This window comes from Dendrobates tinctorius, unplaced genomic scaffold (genome assembly GCF_039654945.1).
Source record: "Dendrobates tinctorius isolate UK_male_01 unplaced genomic scaffold, ASM3965494v1 ptg000071l, whole genome shotgun sequence".
NCBI lineage: Eukaryota > Metazoa > Chordata > Amphibia > Anura > Dendrobatidae > Dendrobates > Dendrobates tinctorius.
Genome location: NW_027361739.1, coordinates 19,063,801 through 19,088,875, shown reverse-complemented (window position 1 = coordinate 19,088,875; position 25,075 = coordinate 19,063,801). Strand labels below are relative to the sequence as shown.

Below are 25,075 nucleotides of genomic sequence, written 5' to 3'. Positions count from 1 at the left end.
AAAAACAAGTCAAGAAATGTCTGTAAATAGAAGAAAGGTGGCAATCACCATCCCATTAAAATTTCCTTTATTGTATTGTCCTAAGTACAGGACTCATTGAAGACCAGTAAGTGCAAAACGACCGTTGTCCGACATGTATACCACATACTCTCCTGCATCCATTTTTTAATGTGAAACAATAAAGGACCTTTTAATGGGTCAGTGCCACTTTTCTGCTTTTTACGGGTAAGTAATGTATGTACACATTGACTCCACCAGCAGAATAGTGAGTGCGGCTCTGGAGTATAATACAGGATGTAACTCAGGGTCAGTACAGGATAAGTAATGTAATGTATGTACACATTGACTCCACCAGCAGAATAGTGAGTGTGGCTCTGGAGTGTAATACAGGATGTAACTCAGTATCAGTACAGGATAAGTAATGTAATGTATGTACACAGTGACTCCACCAGCAGAATAGTGAGTGCAGCTCTGGAGTATAATACAGGATGTAACTCAGGATCAGTACAGGATAAGTAATGTAATGTATGTACTCAATGAATCCACCATCCCATTAAAATTTCCTTTATTGTATTGTCCTAAGTACAGGACTCATTGAAGACCAGTAAGTGCAAAACGACCGTTGTCCGACATGTATACCACATACTCTCCTGCATCCATTTTTTAATGTGAAACAATAAAGGACCTTTTAATGGGTCAGTGCCACTTTTCTGCTTTTTACGGGTAAGTAATGTATGTACACATTGACTCCACCAGCAGAATAGTGAGTGCGGCTCTGGAGTATATTACAGGATGTAACTCAAGATCAGTACAGCTGCTTTCACATTAGCGTTTTTTTGTGCAGCGTTTCATGCGCACCTAAAAATGCGTGAAAAACGCATGACAACGCACCCTTTTTCCGACACATGCGCTTAAAAGCGCAGCGTTCACACGCGTTCATATGCGTTTTTTGCATGCGTTTGCGTTTTTATGCGCATGCGATAGAAGAAAAAAAGTACAGATGAAATTCAAGGATAAACACCACCAATGGGACACAAGTGGGCGTGTCTCATGGGATTACTGTATATATACCATTGCAGAGATGAAATCCTCCCATTTTGCTCCTGTATCCTGCGCCAAGATGGATCTTCAAATGGACAGTTTGTACCGCAATCTGGATTTGGATCTCGGCTTGTTTTTTGCTTTTGTTGTAGCTTGTGACGAAGAACGGAAGAGAGAAAGACGGAGAAGCCGGCGTCGGCGATTTTGGTGACACCATATTGTGGAAGTCCGGGAGAGCTTTGGAGCATACCACTCTTTATTCACCGAGCTAAAACGACAATCCAGACAAATATTACGACTATACGAGGATGTGTCAAGACAGTTTCCGTTATTTGCTTCGACGCGTTGAAGGAGCCATCACCAGGCAGAGCTCTGGAGAGCGATTCCTGCTGAGGAACGTCTGTTGGTGACACTATGGTAAGTAATATTTCAAACTAAATGCCACTCATAATTATTATTGTTCGGCAATGTACTTAATTTTTTTTAATTATTTCTCTTTTTATTAGATTCCTGGCTACTGGAGAGACATTAACATTGCTCCATTTTCAGTACCGGATTGGAATTTCAACACTTTCTGGGATTGTTGCAGACACCTGCCGGGCTTTGTGGGACGTTCTTCATGGGGAATTTTTACCAATACCCACCACGGAAATATGGAAGGACAAAGCTGCAAAATTCCAGGAAGTTTGTGATTTTTCCAACTGTATTGGAGCAGTGGATGGCAAACATATCCGGATTAACAAACTGGCAAGAACTGGATCTGAGTACTTCAATTATAAAAATGGCCATTTTCGGTGCAGACTGCAGCTTTGTGGCCGTGGACATCGGATCATTTGGACGTGCTAATGATTCGAAGACATTTAAAGACTCAGACATGGGCCAACGATTATATCTGAATAATTTCAATTTCCCACAGCCACAACCTCTTCCCAACACTGAAGGACCTGCAATGCCGTTTGTTGTGGTTGGGGATGAGGCCTTTCAGATGTGTGCCAACCTCCTTAAACCATATTCCAGTCGGGACTTGGACCATACTAAAAGGATTTTTAACTACAGACTGACCAGGGCACGAAGAACTGTGGAGTGCGCCTTTGGTATCCTGGTCTCAAAATGGCGCATTTTGCAAACATCAATTAATCTTAAAATTGAAACAGTGGATGAGGTGGTCAAGGCGTGTGTGGTTCTCCACAACTACATATTGGCTAAAGAGCGACCCAACGTTCAACTTGATGAACCTATTTCTAACCCATTGCCAGATTACCAGCAACACCCTCTGAGGACAACAGTGGAAATAGGACAAATGAAGGATAGATTTGCGGACTATTTTGTTTCCGATGTTGGCCGTTTGTCATGGCAAGATCAAATGGTTTATTGTTTGTGTGCTTATTTGTAAATTGCTTTCCTGTGCTGTTAATAAAACACCTAGTACCTTTATTTTTTTAATGTTGCAACCAATAAATACGCCTTTATTTTGTTTTTACAAAATGTCCATTTTAGGTTTCATTACACATGTGAAATGTTGATAACCTATTTAAAAAAATAAATAAAAAAAAGGTGATCATCAGTTCACAAATGCTGTAAACTATCCTGAGGCCAATAGTGCCGACTACTGGCAAGGTGACCTGATCCCCTCCTCTTTGTGTTGTTTTGGACACCTCATAGCTCAATGAAAGACACCTAAAGCTGCAGAGCAAACAAAGAAAAGTATGAGTACATTGTACATTGGAATTGACATGGCGATATGAGGTGTCAAAAACCTTTTGTGTATACGGCGCACGGTGTGTTGCCGGCTACTGTAGAGTCAAAGACCAGTCATTGGTTGTGGAAAAAAACAACAACATCTATTTTCAAAAATTAAGTAGGTGGCTGATAAAAAGGTGAATAATTATGGGCAAAGGGGGATTTGTACCTTGGAGATTCGTTTGGGTTGGGTGAAGGGGAGGTGCCAAGTAAGCTTGATGGAAGATCAGGGATACTGGAGGTTGACACATTGGCAGGTGAAACATGGGAAGGTAAAGACAAAGGGGTAGGAGATGCTGGAGACACATGGACAGGTCTCCTTTTTCTTTTTTTTGACCGGTGGCTCCGCTGTCTTTGGGTGCTTGTACACAGCCTGCTGGTGGGTGTGGTCAATGGACCCGGCGTTTGTCTGTGTGGTGGGCCGGCCTGGTGGTGGTGGACGTCCTTGCATGAGCAGGACCCGGTGTCTGCTCTGTGTGGTGGGCTGGCCTGGTGGTGGTGGTGGACGTCCTTGCATGAGCATGACTAGGCGGAGCGGTGTAGTGGCGGTCCCCAGCACCCGGCATGGTGTAGTGGTGTTGGGCGGCTGTGGTCATGGTGGTGGCCGCACAATGATATGCAGCAGAACTCGGTATGGTTAGGCTTGTCAGCTGTGGTACTGGTGGAAAGGCAGTCGCTGGTGGTGGCTGCATGAACCGAGTCTGCTGCATAGCATTGACATATGCAGAATTGCAGGCCTGCATCACAGCAAGCTGGAGTTCTGACGTTAGGTTTTCCGACATGCCCTTCTCTATGGCACTAAAGAAATGTCTTGCCGGTCTCTGCAGCTCGACTTCCAGTTGGTCAAGGCGTCGGGTGACATTGGAAACACCAGTTTCCACTCTGTCACTCAGCGACTTGAAGCAATTCTGGAAGACCGTGCCCAAATGTAAAAACTCGGGCATGAGTGGCATGTCCGAACCCCGCTGCCGCTGGCGGGAAGAGCCCAAAAAAAAAGGGGCAGAGGACTCGGACAGGGGAAGACCGGATGGACCGGCTGCCGGTTCTCCAGACTGTGCTGCAGGCCTACTTACCACTTCGCTGTGGGATGGCTGGGACGGGTCCGATGGCGTTGCATGAAGGACCGCTCCTGATGCCGGTCCAGGTTCTATGGTGCTGCTATGGGTTCTGTGGAAAGAAAAGGAAAACATTAGTATACTAAATTTAAATTTTACATTCGCCAACTCCTGTGGAATATAAAAATTCAGATAAGGTAAACACAACACAATGGAATACAACAAAATACTTACACTCGGCGTGAAAGGACCGGTCTCAGGAAGCTGAGCAGACGATGATACTTGTACTTGGTCCTTGCAGCAGCAGCACCGCTTCGAACCTGGCCCTCCTGCCTCAGGTCCCTATTGAAGCGGTCCTTCGTGGAACGCCATCTAGTTTTTACAATGTGTTAACAATTGCACTTTTGGCCATGATAAAAAACAACCGTATGCGATTCAATAAACTCGCAGGAGTTCATCACATCACACACGGTTGTGTGATCACGGCCAACTGTTTCACTGCCGCGTTGTTGCAATACTTAAGAAAGTCCTTTTGACCCCTAGCTGAGGCATTGTCCCATCCATCCCACAGCGATTTGGCCACCTCGTTCCACAGCCTCCATATCACCACTGCGTCGGAATGCAGGGGATCACGGGTGTCCCACAACGGAACTCGCTCCTGGACAGATGTGATGAGGAGGTCGTTATTGACCTCCTCCTCCTCCTCGTCCCGCTGTGCAACCTAGAATTGAAAGAAAGACATTAATGTTTGAAGGATAAAACAGTTTAAAAAAAAAAAAAAACTTACACGCCATGTTGCCACTGCTGCTCGGCCCCGTGTTGGCTGCTCCTGTTGTTCATCACCACTTGAAGAGCTCTGTGAAGAAAAAGTTAAAATTTTACACATGTGTAGAAGTGACAGTGAATACTTACGAACAGTTGATAATGTACTCACTTCACTGGGTTGTCCACTGTGGGAATTCTCACTGCTTGATGGCATGATCCTCCTGTTAATTAATTCAGCAAGAAGAAATACAGCAAAAAAAAATTACACACTAAAGGGTTAAAAACAAAAACAAAACAAAAAAAACATTATGTGGTATACTTACATTTCCCAAAGCTGTGCTGTCCTCTCCAGAGTCTGTAGAATTGTGAAGTAAAACAATGCCCACCCCCTACATTTATTTATCTTGTTTTGGGGGGTGGTCAGGAACTTGTCTAGACCGTCCCTGCTCAGACAACGCATGCGCACAGAAGCGCTCCCATAGACTTTGATGCGTTTTTTTGGCGCACTCCGTGCGCATGCGTTTTTTTTATCTGAAAATTGGCACCAGAAAAATGCAACATGTAGCCTTTGGTGATGTCTATGTGGCATGTGACAGCTGTCTGTGGCTTCTCCCGTACAGATGTTGGTGGTGCATTCTCCGGTAATGGCCGCGGTGCACCCAGCAGCCTCTCCCACAAGTCGCCCCCATACCATGCTCCCCAGTATCCCACCTCACTCCGTGCAGTACTGTCCTAGCCTTTTCCTCTCGCTCCCAGCCGGGGCAGCAGCACCGCCATATTCATTCCTCCTCCCGGGAGCATCAATAGGGCGGAGCCTCTGCAGCTGCTACGGTGCCAGGACGGGACAGAAAACCTAGGAAAGCAGAGCTGCTGCTGTGCTGACACATGCGCAGAGTGTACACACACACAGGCGTACACACACAGGTGTATACACACAGGCATACACAAACACAGGCGTACACACACATAGGTGGATACACACACACAGGCGTACACACACATAGGTGGATACACACACACAGTCGTACACACACACACGTGGATACACACACACAGGCGTACACACACATAGGTGGATACACACACAGAGACGTACACACACACACATAGGTGGATACACACACACAGGCGTACACACACAGAAACACACACACAGGTGTATATACACACACACAGACACACACACACAGACGTACACACACACAGACACACACACACAGGTGTACACACATAGGTGGATACACACACAGGCGTACACACACAGGTGTATACATACACACACAGACACACACACACACATAGGTGGATACACACACACAGGCGTACACACATACACATATAGGTGTACATACACACACACATAGGTGTACATACACACACAAACACACGCAGTGTGGCTGCAGGCACAGATCCTTTCGCTGCTGCACATGGTGAGACACAGGCAGCGGTATTGGTGGCACATAACTGCACACAATGGAGGCAGACACACACCCAGCGCAGCCTGTGATGAGGATGACAGCTGCCTGCACACAGGGCCGCCGGGGGCAGCCGCAGACCACCTTACCCCAGCCCCGCACTCACCAGCTCACTGCTTGGTTCTTCCTAACATGGCTCCTTGTGTGCATCACATTCCTGGCAGCCGCGACCATACCACCATGACAGTCCTCCAGTGCAGCGGGGCTGACGTCAGCACTGCCTCTGCCCAGCGCAGAGCCGCTCACTGAGGGTCCAGGCGGAGAGGAGGGAGAAGCTGCTAGGTAGCAGGGGTACAGCGGCTCCCGATAGGCGGAGGAGAAGGATGGAGGAAGGGTGGGAAGAAGAGGCTGCATTACCCCCTCACTGCACAGCCCCGCAGGTCAAAATGTACAGTTAGTGAGTCCAGGCTCCGCGCTTCTCCCACAGAGGAGAGGAATTGCTTCTGCTGCCGCCCCCACACACGTGCCGCCTGGGGCGGACCGCCCCCCCTGCACGCTACGCCACTGTACAGGATGTAACTCACGATCAGTACAGGATCAGTAATGCAATGTATGTACACAGTGACTGCACCAGCAGAATAGTGAGTGCAGCTCTGGAGTATAATACAGGATGTAACTCAGGATCAGTACCGGATAAGTAATGTAATGTATGTACACAGTGACTGCACCAGCAGAATAGTGAGTGCAGCTCTGGAGTATAATACAGGATGTAACTCAGCATCAGTACAGGATCAGTAATGTAATGTATGTACACAGTGACAGCACCAGCAGAATAGTGAGTGCAGCTCTGGAGTATAATACAGGATGTAACTCAGGATAAGTACCGGATAAATAATGTAATGTATGTACACAGTGACTACACCAGCAGAATAGTGAGTGCAGCTCTGGAGTATAATACAGGATGTAACTCAGGATCAGTACAGGATAAGTAATGTAATGTATGTACACAGTGACTGCACCAGCAGAATAGTGAGTGCAGCTCCGAAGTATAACAAAAGGATAGCTGAGGATGAGAAAAGGATATGCCAGTCTCATGATCTAAACTCAGTCACGTGGCCACTTTAGCCACTCACCAGCTGATATGAAAGGCTCAGAATGGAATATCCTTTAATGGTATGTCTGTGGTTAGCTGAAGTCACGTACCTGCCAAACACTGGTTCACCCATGAAGACGACTTTGGCTGTGGCATTGGAAGTAGTGGAGGACTGCTGATGAGAGTCATACTTCTCTCCGATGGAGGGGATTCTAGAGATTCGGTGAGCAGTAAGGCTTGTAAAGTTTTCTCCACCGACTCTTTCAGATCTTCCTCCAATGTCAGTTGAGCTTTACCTGCAGATACAAGGCCCATGATAAGAATATATGAAGCATCCAAAAATTCTACCTATTACCCTTTTTATAATATTTCTAGAAAGTGCTGGAGGGTCCGCCAGAGGTAAGCTGATGGGATATCACTGCTGGAACCCCTCCAGTGAGCAGTAATCTGTGAGAAAAGCAAAAATCAAGTGTTCACCTTCCTCATAGCACCCCAACAGGAGAAGTGAATCATAATACTGATAAATACAGAGTAAGAAATAAGTATTTGATCCCTTGCTGATTTTGTAAGTTTGCCCACGGACAAAAAAAATGAACAGTCTTTAACCCCTTCATGACCCAGCCTATTTTGACCTTAATGACCTGGCCAATTTTTGCAATTCTGACCAGTGTCCCTTTATGAGGTAATAACTCAGGAACGCTTCAACGCATCCTAATGATTCCGAGATTATTTTTTCGTGACATATTGGGCTTCATGTTAGTGGTAAATTTAGGTTGATAATTTTTGCGTTTATTTGTGAAAAAAACAGAAATTTGGCAAAAATTTTGAAAATTTCGCAATTTTCAAATTTTGAATTTTTATTCTGTTAATCCAGAGAGTTATCTGACACAAAATAGTTAATAAATAACATTTCCCACATGTCTACTTTACATCAGCACAATTTTGGAAGCAACATTTTTTTTTGAACTTAGAAAAAATAAGTCCAGCGCTGTAAGTCCATAAAATCCATTTTCCTTTTATTCCATCACTTCCAGTAAGATAAAAGCAATTATGTCATAGTCCAAAACATTTTTTTTTGTTAGGGAGTTGTAAGGGTTAAAAGTTGACCAGCGATTTCTCATTTTTACAACAAAATTTACAAAACTATTTTTTTTAGGGACCACCTCACATTTGAAGTTACTTTGAGGGGTCTATATGGCAGAAAATACCCAAAAGTGACACCATTCTAAAAACTGCACCCCTCAAGCTACTCAAAACTACATTCAAGAAGATTATTAACCTTTCAGGTGCTTCACAGGAACTAAAGCAACATGGAGGGAAAGAATGGACATTTTAATTTTTCCAACATAAATTTTCTTTTAGCATCAATTTTTTCATTTTCACATGGTTAATAGGATAAAATGGATCCTAAATGTTGTTGGGCAATTTCTCCTAAGTGCACAGATACTCATATGTGGTCATAAACCACTGTTTGGGCGCACGGCAGGGCTCAGAAGGGAAGGAGCGCCATTAGACTTTTTGAATTAAAAATATGCTGGAATATTTAGCGGTTGCCATGTCGTGTTTGGAGAGACACTGTGCTCCTAAACATTGGAGCTCCCCCACAAGTGACCCCATTTTGGAAACTAGACCCTCCAAGGAACTTATCTAGATGCATAGTGAGCACTTTCAACCCCCAAGTGCTTCACAAATTGATCCGTAAAAAAAAAAGTACTTTTTTTCACATAAATCTTATTTAGCCTCAGGTTTTTTATTTTCACATGAGCAACAGCGATTTCTCATTTTTACAACACCATTTTATTTTTAGGGACCACATCACATTTGAAGTCACTTTGAGGGTCTATATGATAGAAAATACCCAAAAGTGACACCATTCTAAAAACTGCACCCCTCAAGGTGCTCAAAACCAGATACAAGAAGTTTATTAACCCTTCAGTTGCTTCACAGGAATTTTTTAAATGTTTTAAAAAAAATGAACATTTAACTTTTTTTTCACAAAAAAAATTACTTCAGGTTCAATTTTTTTATTTTACCAAGGGTAACAGGAGAAATTGCACTGGAAAAGTTATTGTGCAATTTTTCCTGACTACGCCGATACCTGATATGTGGGGGGGAACCACTGTTTCGGCGCATGGCAGAGCTCGGAAGGGAAGGTGCGCCGTTTGACTTTTTCACGGCAAAATTGGCCGGAATTCAGATCGGATGCCATGTCAAGTTTGGAGAGCTCCTGATGTGCCTAAACAGTGGAAACCCCCGACAAGTGACCCCATTTTGGAAACTAGACCCCCCAAGGAACTTATCTAGATATGTGGTGAGCACTTTGAACCCCCAAGGGCTTCACAGAAGTTTATAACGTACAGCCGTACAATTAAAAAATCATATTTTTTCCACAAAAATGATCTTTTCACCCCCAATTTTTATTTTCCCAAGAGTAACAGGACCCCAAAAGCTATTGTGCAATTTGTCCTGAGTACGCTGATACCCCATATGTTGGGGTAAACCACTATTTGGGCGCATGGCAGAGCTCGGAAGGGAAGCAGCGCCATTTGATTTTTTTGGCTGGAATTGGGATTGGACGCCATGTCGCGTTTGGAAAGCCCCTGATGTGCCAAAACAGCGGAAATCCCCCAATTCTAACTCCAACCCTAACCCCAACACACCCCTAACCCTAACCCTAGCCCTAAGGGGAAAATGGAAATAAATGCATTTTTTTTATTTTATTATTTTTCCCTAACTAATGGGGTGATAAAGGGGGTTTGATTTACTATTTATAGCGGGTTTTTATGTTTGGCAGCTGTCATACGCTAAAAGACGCTTTTTATTGTAAAAATAGTTTTTGCATCACCACATTTTGAGAGCTATAATTTTTCCATATTTTGACCCACCGAGTCATGTGAGGTCTTATTTTTTGTGGAACGAGTTGAAGTTTTTATTGGTACCATTTTCGGGCATGTGACATTTTTTGATCGCTTTTTATTTCGATTTTTGGGACGCAGAATGAACAAAACCCAGCGTTTCATGAATTTCTTTTGGGGGGGGTGTTTACACTGTTCCGCATGCGGTAAAATTGATAAAGCGGTTTTATTCTTCGGGTCAGTACGGTTACAGCGATACCTCATTTATGTCATTTTTTTATGTTTTGGTTCTTTTATGCAATGAAAACAGTTTTAAACAAAAAATAATTATTTTTGCATCGCTTTATTCTGCGATCTATAACTTTTTTAATTTTTCGCTGATGATGCTGTGTGGCAGCTCGTTTTTTGCGGGACAAGATGATGTTTTCAGCGTCTTCTTCATCGCGCATTATTGCACTTTTTGTTCGGCGGTATCATGATAAAGCTTTATTTTTTGCTTTGTTTTTTATTTTTATTTTTTAAGGGGTTCAAGAAAGGGGTTAACTGGTAGGACAGTTTTATAGGGAGGGTCGTTACAGACGCAGCAATACCAAATATGTGTACTTTTATTGTTTTTTTTTATTTTCAAAAAATGAATTTATTAGGGAATATTTTTTTTTAATTTATTTAGCGATTTTTTTTAAAATTATTTTTACACTTTTTTTTTTAACTTTATTACATTGTCCCAGGGGGGAAATAACTGTCATGGGACAGATCGCTGATCTATAAGAGAAAAAAGGAGCAGCATCCAATCCAGGTGAAAGTCGTATCAAAGGTTTATTCTTCCAGTACAAAATACAACGTTTCGGCCATATTGTGGCCTTTTTCAAGTATATCTGACATCTGACACAGGCAGCGCAGGAGGCATGAGGAAGCTGGCTCCCTGCAGGCCCCCGAATGTCCCTGCCGCCATATTGGATCTGGGACCTGCAGGGAAGGAGGCCCCCACAGCAGTGCTGCACATTGCGCTGCTGCGGTGGTCTCAGGGAAGCACGGAGGCAGCCCCCTCCCTCCCGATGCTTCCCTAAACCCCCGGTACACTGCGATCGTGTTTGATCGCAGTGTGCCAGGGGTTAACGTGTCGGGGGTGGTCCGTGACCGCCCCTGACACATAGTGCTGGGTGTCAGCTGTAATAATCAGCTGACACCCGGCCACGATCAGCTGCGCTCCCCCAGTGAGCGCAGCTGATCGCGCTTGATGTACTATTCCGTCCTTGGGACTTAGGTCCCAGGTCACATGGATGGAATAGTACGTCTAATGTAGGAAAGGGGTTAAAATCCTGCAGTGCCCGCAAGGACCCCCTGCTCAAGAAGGCACATGTGCAGGCATGTCTGAAGTTTGCAAATGAACACCTGGATGATTCTGAGAGTGATTGGGAGAAGGTGCTTTGGTCAGATGAGACAAAAATAGAGCTCTTTGGCATTAACTCAACTCGCTGCGTTTGTAGGAAGAGAAATGCTGCCTATGACCCAAAGAACACCGTCCCCACTGTCAAGCATGGAGGTGAAAACATTATGTTTTGGGGGTGTTTCTCTGCTAAGGGAACAGGACTACTTCACCGCATCAATGGGACAGTGGAAGGAGCCATGTACTGTAAACTCCTGAGTGACAACTTCCTTCCCTCCGCCAGGACATTAAAAATGGTTCATGGCTGGGTCTTCCAGCAAGACAATGACCCAAAACATACAGCCAAGGCAACAAAGGAGTGGCTCAAAAAGAAGCACTTTAAGGTCATGGAGTTGCCTAGCCAGTCTCCAGATCTTAATCCCATAGAAAACTTATGGAGGGAGTTGAAGCTCTGAGTTGCCAAGCGACAGCCTCAAAATCTTAATGATTTCAACATGATCTGCAAAGAGCAGTGGACCAAAATTCCTCCTGACATGTGCACAAACCTCAACATCAACTATATAAAACATCTGATTGCTGTGCTTGTCAACAAGGGTTTTGCCACCAAGTATTAAGTCTTGTTTGCCCGAGGGATCAAATACTTATTTCTCACTACAAAATGCAAATACATTTATGTAATTAATACAATGTGATTTTCTAGATTTTATTTTTGATATTCTATCTCTCAATGTTAAAATTAACCTACCTTTAAAGTTATAGACTGTTCATGTCTTTGTCAGTGGGCAAACTTACAAAATCAGCAAGGGATCAAATAATTATTTCATTCGCTGTATAGACTCCAGAACAAGATATACTTTTTCTACATGCTCTGGCTCATACAAGGGGTCAGAAAATCCCTTTAAAAAAATTAAGCAGTCAGTTGTATTCTTATTAAATTATCACAAAATAAATTCAGCTGTTTGCTAGGAAAAGCTGGAAGGCAAATGCAAAAGCTGCCTATTTAGACCTTAAGGACTTGTCTGGGACTAATATTATACATGGCGGGTCTATCTTCAAAATAAGTAATCAATATTGTGGGCGTCAGAGATGGGGCGGACACATGGCGCACCCCCGCCACTCAGCTGTGTAGTGACCTTTCTCAGGCACTGCAGTGAAAATCACATTGACTTCAATTGCAGTTGAGCTGCTGCATCTGAAAACGGCAAATGCATAATCACCAACAACCCCTTTAAGGGTAGGTCTAAACTGAGAAGTTTGATTTTTGCAGCCGTTTGACTTAACAAATTTCATAAGGAGTTAACAGTTAAAGATCAAAAAAGTTGTTTTTTTTTCTTTCATGGGGAGGTTTTGAAAACTTTGACGGGAAAAACTCTCAAAAACTTGCTGTTTGACCAGCTAAATGAAGTGGATTTTGTAGCAGATCCGCTTCAAAATCCCAATAAAATGTATGCATTTACCCCTAGGGTAGGTATAAACAAGGTTCTTTAATAACCAATGCGTTTCTCAAGATAAACTACCAAGTTGTCTCCAAAGTTGACACTGTCAAGTCTGTCAAGTCACTGTCAAGTTACTATCATGTCAAACCTGTTCACCTTGACAGCAAACTTGATTGGAGGTGTCATACAGAGAAGGTACACAAGAAGGGAATGAGCAGACTGTACTTTTTGCGGAAGCTCAGGTCGTTCAATGTGTGCAGTAAAATGCTGGAAATGTTCTACCAGTCCGTTGTAGCAAGTGCCATCTTTTTTGCTATCATTTGCTAGGGCAGTAGTGTGCGAGTAACTGACGCCAATAAGCTCAACAAACTTATCAAGAAGGCAAGCGTGGCTGTTAGCCTCCATCTTGATTCTTTTGAGGAGGTAGTGGAAGATAGGATTAAAAAAAAGTGCAGGGCTATAATGAACAATAATACACACCCACTATACGCGCTGTTCTTGAATCAGAAGAGCACATTCAGCAGCTGTCTAATCCTACTAAGGTGCAAGAAGGAGAAATTCAGGAAATCGTTTGTGAGTACTGCTATGGGGATGTATAACAATTCACTAAGGGTGAAAGATGGCTATGACCTAGGGTCTGGCGCACTAATGTAAAGGATCAGAGATTTGTGTACCTTTGTTTGTTACGTATTGTGGTTAGTCATGTGCAGGATCTGTGTCTAGTAATTACTCTATGTAATGCTGTTTGTAATGTAGCAATGCTGTTTGTAATGTTTTGTTTGTAACGCTGCTGTGATACCATAATTTCCCTCGGGATCAGTAAAGTGTATCATATCGTAAAAGATTGCAAGACAAAACTCCTTCAAAACTGAAATACAAATCTAAAAAAAACACAAAACAAAAACAGCATTTTCTGATGTGAATTCATCTTGAAAAACTAGTCAGATTTGTTCCTGTATCCATAAACTTTTATATGGACTTACCATAAAGGATTTTTTGTTGAGAAACAGCTAAATAACAGAACAAATGGAAAACCTGAATGACTTCTAGTTGTCTGTAAATCGCGGTACCTTCAGGATCCTCTCCTGTGTCCGTCTGCAGGTCCTCGTCCAAAGAGCTGACATTCACTAAGGAAGCTGCAGATGTTTCTGGAAGTGTGTCTTCAGCGAGAGGTGACTGGATCAGAGGGGTTGGTGGATCTCCAGGAGAATCCATTGTGGCATCATCATCTTTTTCCGGACAGTCTATAGGGTCAAGGTCTAAAAGAAAAATCAGTTTTTTTTATTGTAAACCGATATAAAATAACCTTTTCTTTGTCATCAGATAAACCAGTATAGAGATAGCAGTGGTTGACCTTCAAAGGGCGCCATCTACATACCCTAATTGTGGGCACAGTGGACTATGTTAGGGCAAATCTCTCTGCTCTTTCCAGTGGTCTCCACTAATATGAAGCCATGTAAGGAAAGGCTTCATTTGCGCCAGATTTCTGTGCCTATCTTTTGGCATAATGTGGCACCTGTTGATACATTATAAGCCATGCCCCTTTCCCACAAAGCCAGGCCCCTTATCTTTTTTTAGCCATATCCATATTGAGTATATCACAAACAGTGTTCTAAACACACAATAAATACAGTATATCTAAAACAAGAAAACTTGCATCAAAATGTTGCAAAATTTGATGCATGTTTGGCACAGCCAAGACAAAATAGTGAATTTGTCACAATGACAGTGACAAAAGGGAAGGTTTGTGACACCAGGGTAAACTTAATTAGCCTCTGCTTCCAGACATCATGGTATAATGTGGTGCACTCCCGATAAGGGTATGTGCACACGCTGCGGATTCTGCTGCGTTTCCGCAGCGTTTTTGGCTCTGCAGAAACGCAGCAGATTTTGCTGCATTGTACAGTACCTTTATTTCCTATGGAAATAAAAAAAAGCTGTGCACATGCTGCGTTTTTTTCCGCGCGGTTTTGCTGCGGTTTACAATCTGCAGCATGTCAATTGTTTGGTGCAGAAACGCTGCAGTTTTACACCTCATCCATTATGAGGTGTAAAACCGCAGGGCAAAACCGCAGATAATCCGCAGATAATCCGCAGAAAAACCGCAACACTTTGTCCTGCGGATTTCCTGCGGTTTTCTCTACAAAATCCGCAGAGACTAAAAACTACATGGGAACATAGCCTAAGACATACTGTACAATTAGATATGTTGAAATACATAGCAGTCACCTTAAGATTAAAGGGCTTTACAGTTTCAGAAAACCCATGTCCCCAGGCTGCAGTTTGCTTAAAAAGACAAACAAACTGAGCTTTACTTACCCTAGCCAGGTCCAGCAATGAGCCTCTGCCGCTGCTCCCAGTGTCTGTTATTGACTGCAGTCCTCACATCACGTCAACAGCGCTGCAGCCAATCATCGAGCTTGTGCCATAATATCGGGAAGAGTTATTTAATGCAGGGCTGTCAAAGTGACATGAGCACTGCAGACAATAACAGACACTGAAACACAAAACACTTTTAATTTTTCTTCTATGAAAGTTTAATTCTCATCCATCAAGCATAGGTCCTACTCGGTGGCTCTCAGATAAGACTCTGGAGAACTTATTTAGTCGTTGCAGAGTTTCCTCAGCTCCTCTTCTCTGCATGTACTGTACAATACTTGTCAACCACTGTCTGCAGCTGAGACCTTAGTTCCTCATATATGGGAGCTATGGCTGCTCTCCTACCTGCTTCCTCAGCTCCTCCAGGCTGTGTGTCAGGTCTCTGGATTCTCTGTTCATCTGTGGTGCTTTATTGCCCTTTTTCAAGATGGCGTCTGCTGCCTCGCTTCTGTTCATGTGTTTCGCCTTCCCTGTCTTTATAACCCTGGTTTGCCTCCCAGTCCATGCTTGTGTATTCTGCTTGAATCCCTGGCTCTCTGCTGCCAGAGACTGCTCCTCTCCAATAGATCTGGTTCAGCTCTTCCAGTAAACCTCTCCAGTTCTCAGTAGCAAGCTGTGTGTAAGTTCCTCCGCATCTGCATCTGTCTCCACCTGCCTGCTTAGCACACGTAAGCTCGGCCTACTTCAGCTGCCTAGTTGGTGTTCACTGTGGCAGTATTTGTGGCTATTCTGGACTTCCTAAGACTCACAGCCCTGCACTGTTTTTGGGACTCTTATTCAGAGACTGCCAGCCTTGTTGTGAACTGTGTCTTCTGAATGGCTCACCCTAGTGTGTGCCTTACCCAAGAGACTTTGCCTGCAGCAGTGCTGCATATGAACTACTTCACTATCTCCCTGTTTGCGGTGTTCTCTTGAACTGTTACTCACTTGCTGCACCTATGTTTATTTGTGTAAATACAGACTTGTTACCGGACTTCTGTTCAGTTTACTCATTGTCTCAAGCCAAAAGGTTCCTGAGTGTTACACTATAATTGTTACACTGTGTGGTGGCAGAGGAGAAGGTGGTCAGGGTACATATTCTATATCCTCAGCTCCATGCCGTCACAACATGTCTGCTGGGCAGAACATCCACCACCCCACTTCTCAGTCTGCTCCTCACAGGAAGTCCCCACACACTCTGACTCCACCCATTTGAGGGGGTATTCATGCATAGTCTCTTTCCAGAAGTTTCCTGACTAGCACCATATCCCTTTACAAGTTTAAAATCTTGTTAACCACACATTATCCAGACCCAAACATATAATTTCCAAAATGTGTCACTACGAGCAGTATAAAATATCTGCTTCCTAGAATATTAAATGCATTAAAGGGTAAGTCCAAAACAGTAATTTGTGTGCGTGTGTATGTATATATATATATATATATATATATATATATATACTAGCTGAAGAGCCCGGCATTGCCTGGGCCTAGTAACCAACTGTGGTTACTTATAACAAATTATAATGATTATATTGCACATACAAACATTTCACATCATATACTCAACTCTACAGATTTGCAACACAAATTAACTAAATGATTACCCAAGTATCCTCTCCTGTGTGATACTGACTGCTGAGCTGTGTATCTAATCCTCTCCTGTGTGATACGTTCTGCTGAGCTGTGTATCTAATCCTATCATGTGTTACTGACTGCTCAGCCGTGTATCCAATACTATCCTGTGTGATACTGACTGCTGAGCCGTGTATCTAATCCCCTTCTGTGTGATACTGACTGCTGAGCCATGTATCTATTCCTATCCTGTGTGATACTGACTGCTCAGCCGTGCATCTCATCCTATCCTGTGTGATACTGTCTGCTGAGCCGTGTATCTAATACTATTCTGTGTGATACTGTGTGCTGAGCTGCGTATCTAATCCTACCCTGTGTGATACTGACTGCTGAGCTGTATATCTAATCCTATCCTGTGTGATACTGACTGCTGAGCTGTGTATCTAATCCTATCCTGTGTGATACTGCCTGCTGAGCCATGTGTCTAATCCTCTCCTGTGTGATACTGACTGCTGAGCTGTGTATCTAATCCTATCCTGTGTGATACTGACTGCTGAGCTGTGTATCTAATCTTATCCTGTGGTGTGATACTGACTGCTGAGCTGTGTATCTAATCCTATCCTGTGTGATACTGACTGCTGAGCCGTGTATCTGATCCTATCCTGTGTGATACTGGGCTCCCCCTGCAGTCTGTGTCAGAGGGTGGTCTGTGTTGGCATGGTAATAAATTGTGTTATTTCCAGCTTTACAGAAGAACGATAACACCATAGAAATGATAAGAATAATAGGCCTCAGTTACCACAACTGTCTACAAAGAAAACTGTTGCTGATAGCAACCAATCACAGTTCATTTTTCATCTTTTAAACAGCTCTGGGACAGCGTGGCGAGTTTTGAGTGTCGACTTTTGTGTTTCGACTTTTATGTGGCGAGGTTGGTGTATGTGTGGTGAAATGTGTGCTGAGGGTGGTATATGTGCTGAAGCACGTGGTAGTGAGTGGCGCATTTTGTGTGTGTGTTCATATCCCCGTGTGTGGTGAGTATCCCATGTCAGGGCCCCACCTTAGCAACTGTATGGTATATACTCTTTGGCGCCATCGCTCTCATTCTTTCAGTCCCCCTTGTTCACATCTGGCAGCTGTCAATTTGCCTCCAACACTTTTCCTTTCACTTTTTCCCCATTATGTAGATAGGGGCAAAATTGTTTGGTGAATTGGAACGCACAGGGTTAAAATTTTGCCTCATAACATAGCCTATTACGCTCTCGGGGTCCAGACGTGTGACTGTGAAAAATTTTGTGGCTGTAGGTATGACGTGCAGATGCCAATACATACACTTTTTCCCCATTATGTAGATAGGGGCAAAATTGTTTGGTGAATTGGAACGTGTGGGGTTAAAATTTTGCCTCACAACATAGCCTATGACGCTTTCGGGGTCCAGACGTGTGACTGTGCCAAATTTTGTGGCTGTAGCTGCGACGGTGTGGATGCCAATCCCGGACACACACATCCACATTGAGCTTTATATATTACAAATTATTTGTTTTGCTCTGGAGATGCGCAACAACTATCGGAGGTGGTGTTTACTCGATTCACAGCACGGCTGCAGGCAGTGATTATCCGCAGTTGTGAGGTGACTAGAAGAGTGTGTGATTGGCTGCAGTGGTGCTTTTCCTCCAAACAGATTAGACACTGCTTCACAGACAAGAACAGCCTGCACTGGAAGAGTGGGGGCTATGGAAGAGTGAGAATGTCTTAATTTCACTTTTTTAATAGTATCGTACCTAAAATAATATTTTTACTGTATGAAAATCCCTTTAACATTTACTCAGTGCTATAAACTGTCCCATAACATCCTGTTCTACCATACTTTTGGCACCACACATATAATGCACAGACATGTTAGGTCTTCCAGGGAGGGAAACACTCTTTTTAGCTGCCCTGATTGGCAGTAATGTTCTCTGTCATGTATGAGGGGTATGGCCATAGTGCAGAGGTCCTATACATTTTACAACATACAGCACTAAAAGCTTTATCGCATCTAACAGGGGTAGTCCCCAAATTGAATGTTATCCCCTATGTTATGGTCATAGTTTGCCAAACTATTTCTTGCAGTCCCATAGAAAATTAATGGAGTGGAGGTCCAACATGTGCCTTGTCGTCATGATGCAAAGCTCCATTATCGGAATTGATGGAGGACACAATTGCTGCATTGCACCGCACTATAGTTAGAGATTGACTTTTAAATTTAGGAATACCCCTTTAATGTTGCGGTTGATAAAAAAAATTACGAGATTCCTTTAAAGGTATTTAAAGTACATTTTAATCAATAGATCTTGAAATATTAATAATTTCCACAATTGGATGTGTTTAAATAAAATGTTCCTGTGCTGAGATAATCTTATAAACGTGCCCCTGCTGTGTACAGTGTAATGGCCGTGTCTGACCGTACAGGAACATGGTCTGATCATACCACAGCTCCTGGGCAGGGGAGGAAGTAAAAGAGAGGATAAAGACATTATAGCACAGGATTGCAAATAATTCTTTCTGTGAGGTGAAAAATTTCCCTGCCTGTTTTTAAGCAATGTTTTACCTCACTGAAAGAATCAGCTGTGATCCCATGCTGCCCTGTCTGTATCCTCTCTTTTGTGTCCTCCCCCTTCCAGGAGCTGTGGTACGATCAGACCATGTTCCTGTAACGTCAGACACGGCCATTACACAGTACACAGCATGGGCACATTTATAAGATTATCTCAGCACAGGGACATTTTTTTTAAACACATCCAATTGTGGAAATTATTGTCATTCCAAGATCTGTAAATTAAAATGAGCCTTGTTTGTGGGAAAACCCCTCAATTCCATTCTAGATGACGCCATAAATAGAATGTGATATTCCATGTTCTACCACAAGGGGGTAGTGTCTACCTATATGAATATAGTAATGAGCTAAAAGCTGCTATTGGGAACTACAGGAACAGAGATGTGGGCGATTGATACAAAACTGGATTCTGATGGCTCCCACGTAAAACCCATGTGTTTCAGTAACAGAACAGCAGTACATAATTGAAGCGGCGTGACTAAAAAAAACAGCAGGGATCTGCAGCTTTCTTTTTAAGAAAACATTCTCATTGTGATGGTGTTATATTGAGCGAGACCTGCAGCCACTACAGTGTTGGCTGATGTTTTAGTTATATTATTTATTAATGGAGCATTGTATGTAATGGCAATTTTACACTGTACAAATCACATCAGAATTTTCTTATCCCATGAAAAAATCCAAGGCTGGGAGGTAATTGTGGCGAGAAAATACATGGCATTCAATAAGGATGGATTTTCGCACCTTTTAAATATATACGCAGGGCAAAATAAATATAAAAACGTAATAATTACCTCCCGAACTAGTGCTGTCCCTCCAATGTATGTGCTGTGTCTCCTGGTGGTCACATGACATTGTTTATATTGCGTGTCACTGTTTATGTTAGTTGACCACTGCAGCCGATCAGAGGCTTCTGATTGGCTGTATTGGTCCTATGACAAAAACAATGCTGCGTGACAAACAACAGGAGACAGCGCTGACATTGGAGAAATGATGCAGGCCTGAGAGGTAAGTATTCATTTTTTTCTTTGCCCTAGTATCTATTAAAGGGAACCTGTCACCAAGTTTGTCCCATATGAGATAAGGCAAAACACCTTTCAGGCCTCATATACAGCATTCTGCGCCCTATCCAGGCTGCACAAAAGAAAAACACAGGTGATCAGGAGCAGAAAAAAAAAAAATCCAGCGAACAGCTAAAAAAATAACTTTTATTATAAAGCTAAAAAACAATGAATAGCACTTAATGTCGGGCATTGTACACTCTGAAAAGGGTAGATCAACGCGTTTTGACAAAAGTTTTCCTCAACGATCTACTCTTTTCAGAGTGTACAATGCCCAACATTAAGTGCTATTCATTGTTTTTATAGCTTTTTTAGCCGTTCCAAGCCGTCGCTGGATTTTTTCTTGCTGCTCCTGACCACCTGTGTTTTTGCTCTGACTTGATCCGGCAGTAGGGAGTCTGTGCACAGATCATGGTAAGCTGACTATATCTTATTTTTCCAAAAGAAAAACATCTTTCATTATACTCACCTACGGTCCGGTCCGGGGTGTCACTGGTCTTGGTCCGGCGCTAACCTTCTTCTTGCGATGCTGTCCTTCTTCTGCGCTTCATCTGGATGACGTATCCTAAGTCACAACTCAGTCCCCCCAGCATTGCGCTCCTGAGCAGGCGTACTTCTCTGCCCTGTCCAGGGCAGAGCAAAGAACTGCAGTGCGCATGCGCCATGAATGGTCAAAGAGCCCCGATCAATGTACATTTCAGTACTTTATTCTACCCTAGCTAGTGAAGACACATATACAGCTAAACTTGGGGCGTAATGACAAAGTCCCAAGGCAGCTCCCCAAATTCATTAAAGTCCAGCTGGATTCGGGACATATGGAGGTATGCAGGCAGCAATCTTTTGTGCAACTGCAGCACTATATAATTGAGGATTCCATTGATAACAGGAGAGAGATAGGAGAGGTTCCAGTAGCAGTGACACAGTGATTGATTAGTGAGATGATGTAGGTGACATTTGTCCTGCTGCATTTGAATTACAACTACACTTTGCAGAAGCATTCCCTACAATTTATTAACAGAAGCATACAGTCTAGATCACGTGAAGTCATTATTTCCCTCTACTCCTCTTTGGTCAGACCTCATCTGGAATATTGTGTCCAGTTTTGGGCACCACATTTTAAAAAAGACATCAACAAACTGGAGCAAGTTCAGAAAAGAGCGACCAGAATGGTGACCGGTCTGCAAACCCTGTCTTATGAGGAAAGGTTGCAGGATTTGGGAATGTTTAGTTTGCAAAAGAGAAGACTGAGAGGAGACTTAATAGCTGTCTACAAATATCTAAAGGGCTGTCACATTGTAGAAGGATCAACTTTATTCTCATTTGCACAAGGAAAGACTAGAAGCAATGGGATGAAACTGAATGGGAGGAGACACAGATTAGATATTAGAAAAAACTTTTTGACAGTTAGAGTGATCAATGAGTGGAACAGGCTGCCACGAGAAGTGGTGAGTTCTCCTTCAATGGAAGTCTTCAAACAGAGGCTGGACAGACATCTGACTGGGATGATTTAGCGAATCCTGCTTTGAGCAGGGGGTTGGACCAGATGGCCCAGGAGGTCCCTTCCAACTCTACGATTCTATGATTCTATGATTCTAATATATTTACAGGGAAAAAAGATCTGAAATCAATGTCATTCAGAGAAGATGCTCTTTGCATTTCTTGTACAAAGATTTTTGTGATTGGGGGAATATTTTTTTAAAAAACAAAATAATTTTCCCCAAAAACCAGACATTAAATTTCTACTGACTACCTCACAAAGTGTGCATGTCAAAAACTATTTTTTTTTAACAACTGTTCTACTAGTCAAATTTGACATTTGCACACATTCTTCCAATACTGCTCCACGTTGCAGCTGGCTCTTTGGAAGTGTATTTCCCTAGTGTTTTTAATCATAACGTTTTCAGGAAGGGAGTTGAATTTTGTAAAAAAAAAAAAAAAAAAAAAAAAAGGAAAGAAAAATGTAAAAAATGTGGACAGTTAACTGTTCATTTCAGTTTTTATACCCACCTATCATTTCTTGTTACATCCTTTTGGCAAATTGGGAATGAAAAGATTGTTAAAAATTATTTATAGTGTTGTGCAAACTGTGTGAAAAAAAGTGTCAATGGCAATGGGCAGGGTATGGCAAAGGAAAAGAAGATTCATACCATGGTAAATATGTGAGATCCGCTTGCAGCAGCAGAGACTTCACCACCACCACTGGCACAAGCAGCCCGTGCAGTAGTACTACCAAATACAGGCCTCCTTTGCATCCAGCAAGAGCAATAGGTGGAAGTCACACTACTGTATAACACGGCTGATTGCTATGCGATAGAACATCGCATAGCACTTTGCACAGTGTTATTCTATGAGGCAGTTCAGATCTGCGATTATTTTCTCATGTCGATTCAGCATGAGAGAACAATCGCAGAATGCTGCGATTTTCAGCAAGACTTAGCTCACTCGCACCCATACAAGTCTATGGGTGCAAGCGAAACATTGGACTGCACTCGAGTGTCACCCCAGTGCAGTCTGATATACACTGAGACAGGGAATGGAGGAGATGGAGAAATTACTTTCTCCATCTTCTCTGCATCTGTGCTGCGATCCTCTCATGTGAGAGAATCGCAGCACAGTAGCATGAAACTCGGCTCCCGCTCACAGCAGAGGTGGAGCCGAAGGTCATTAGCATATCGCATCCGATGCTCTTGCATCGGATGTCATACGCTGGTGTGATTCCAAGGGAGGAAGCAGAGGGTACTATGGAATAAATGTCACATCACCTATCTCAAGCCCCCATTACACATAACGATGTCTCAGCGATCCCATCAACGATCCAACATGATGGGATCGCTGGGACATCGTTAAGCTGATCGCTGGTGAGCTGTCACATAGACATCCCCAGCAATCAGTATTAGCGATGCTGGACGCTGGTTTCTAATGTAAACATCGGGTATCTAAGAGCCGCGCGACTCCTGGATAACCGCTATTTACCTTGGAAACAAGCGTGTACGCTGGTTTCCAAGGTAAACAGCGGGTATCCAGGAGCCACGGCTCCTGGATACCCGATGTTTACATTAGAAACCAGCGTCCAGCGTCGCTGATCGCTGGTCTCTCGCTGCCACACGCAGCGATGCGCGCTGGCCAGCGGGAGACCAACGATCGAAAAACGGCCCAGGTCAATGCAGCACGATCAGCGATAACTGGCAGGGGGGCCGGTCGCTGATCCCCGTCACACACAGCGATCTCACTGGCGAGATTGCTGTGGTGTCACAAAATCAGCGATCTCGCTAGCGAGATTGCTTTGTGTGACGGGGCCTTCAGGCACAGCAGAATGATGTTACCTCTGATTGCGACACCGTCAGTTTGAGTCAATATTCTGTACAGAACTGTCTGCCTGATCACAGATGACAAAATAAGATAATTTTTGTATCGTCATTTAGTTAAAAAAAAAAGAACATGAAAAGTCCATCAGTGAACTACCGGGTTACAATAGTGAGGTCACTTTCACATTGCTAATGATGTTTATGGTTGAGCTGAACTCAGAGGGGTTGGATACAATCATAGGAGACCTCAGAGTGTTACACACATCTTTTCAGGGAGATTAGGTGCTTTACAATATTCCGATTCATGGCAAATCTAATTTTTGGGAAAAATCATCTGAACCAGGTGAATTCAAATTTAAAAAAATGTGATCATATCTAATGGACAAACCTACTGGAGCTCCTTGATACAGTATGCCTTTCCATTTTAAGTTGCAAAGACTAAGAGACCCTGTACGTCCAAGTTTAATGCCCCAAAGTTGTGGATTACCTTAAAGGGGTTATCCATGTCTTTGCTTATTTTTTTTTTGCATGGCGCTAAGAACTTACCGGTCTGTAGTTGCTAACTACCTGCATGTTCTGGCTGTTGCAATCTCTGTTGGTTCAGAGCGGTCACGAACAGCTCATTCTGGTGATTCTCCTGCTTCCTGTGATGACAAGTCGACAAGGCAGCTTCTCTTGCACTCTGATCTGTCAAAGGGGCATTACTGATAATGTCATGCTGACTGACAGCTGGCCTCCCACGGCCTAACTGCAGTGACACACCGTCGATAGAGCAATCCGGAAGAGAAAGAGCTTCTCTGTTGATGGGAGGTCAAAGCAAGCAGGATAGTTACTGTCTGCGCCGGGAGGGATCATCGCTGGGCAGAGCAGTTAGCCAGCAAGATTTTATATCCACAAGAAAAAAATAATGAAAATCCCAGATAACCTTTTAATGTTTTGAATGTTTTGAGCTACTGGATTGCCCCCTTAATCTTAAGCTGTTGCTCTATTTCCTGCAAAGATCTGTATTTTTTTATGCATACGTATTTACTTTATACTCTATTATTGTGCATGCTACTTTATGGAGTACAGTATGTGTCAGCACTTTACTCACTACCAGGATGCAGATGGTTAAAGTGAACCTGTCACCTCGATGAACGTTATTTACCTGCAGTTTTAAGGTTAATTTGCCCAACCACCTTCCTGAAAGTGTGGCTACCAAGAGAAAGTGAATTCATTTCCCTCTGGGTACCACCGGCTTTCTATCATGGGGTCATGTACGGAATGATTACAGTCATCTATGCAATGACCAGCGGCTGTAAGCGAGTTCAACACTTTGATGGCTCTGCAGTGCATTTGTACAGTGTAACCTGTCAATCAAAGTGCTGGGGTATGCTAACAGTCATTGCTCATAGTA

General features: G+C 43.2%; 1 protein-coding gene and 1 long non-coding RNA gene across 3 annotated transcripts in view; both read right to left on the bottom strand.

The window, feature by feature from the left end:
- Positions 1 to 25,075, bottom strand: part of PHACTR3 (phosphatase and actin regulator 3) — a 267,395-nt gene that overhangs the window by 161,477 nt on the left and 80,843 nt on the right. For both annotated transcript variants that reach the window (XM_073582483.1, XM_073582485.1), the window contains exons 4-5: positions 13,858 to 14,046; positions 7,220 to 7,405 (exon numbers count right to left, since the gene is read on the bottom strand). In XM_073582483.1, the coding sequence (XP_073438584.1) occupies positions 7,220 to 7,405; positions 13,858 to 14,046 (375 nt within the window). The remainder of the gene's footprint in view (positions 1 to 7,219; positions 7,406 to 13,857; positions 14,047 to 25,075) is intronic.
- Positions 934 to 5,804, bottom strand: LOC141096082 (uncharacterized). Its single transcript, XR_012233577.1, has 3 exons — positions 4,071 to 5,804; positions 3,855 to 3,948; positions 934 to 1,309 (listed from the first exon to the last, which is right to left on the bottom strand). It is a non-coding gene; the product is annotated as an uncharacterized lncRNA (long non-coding RNA).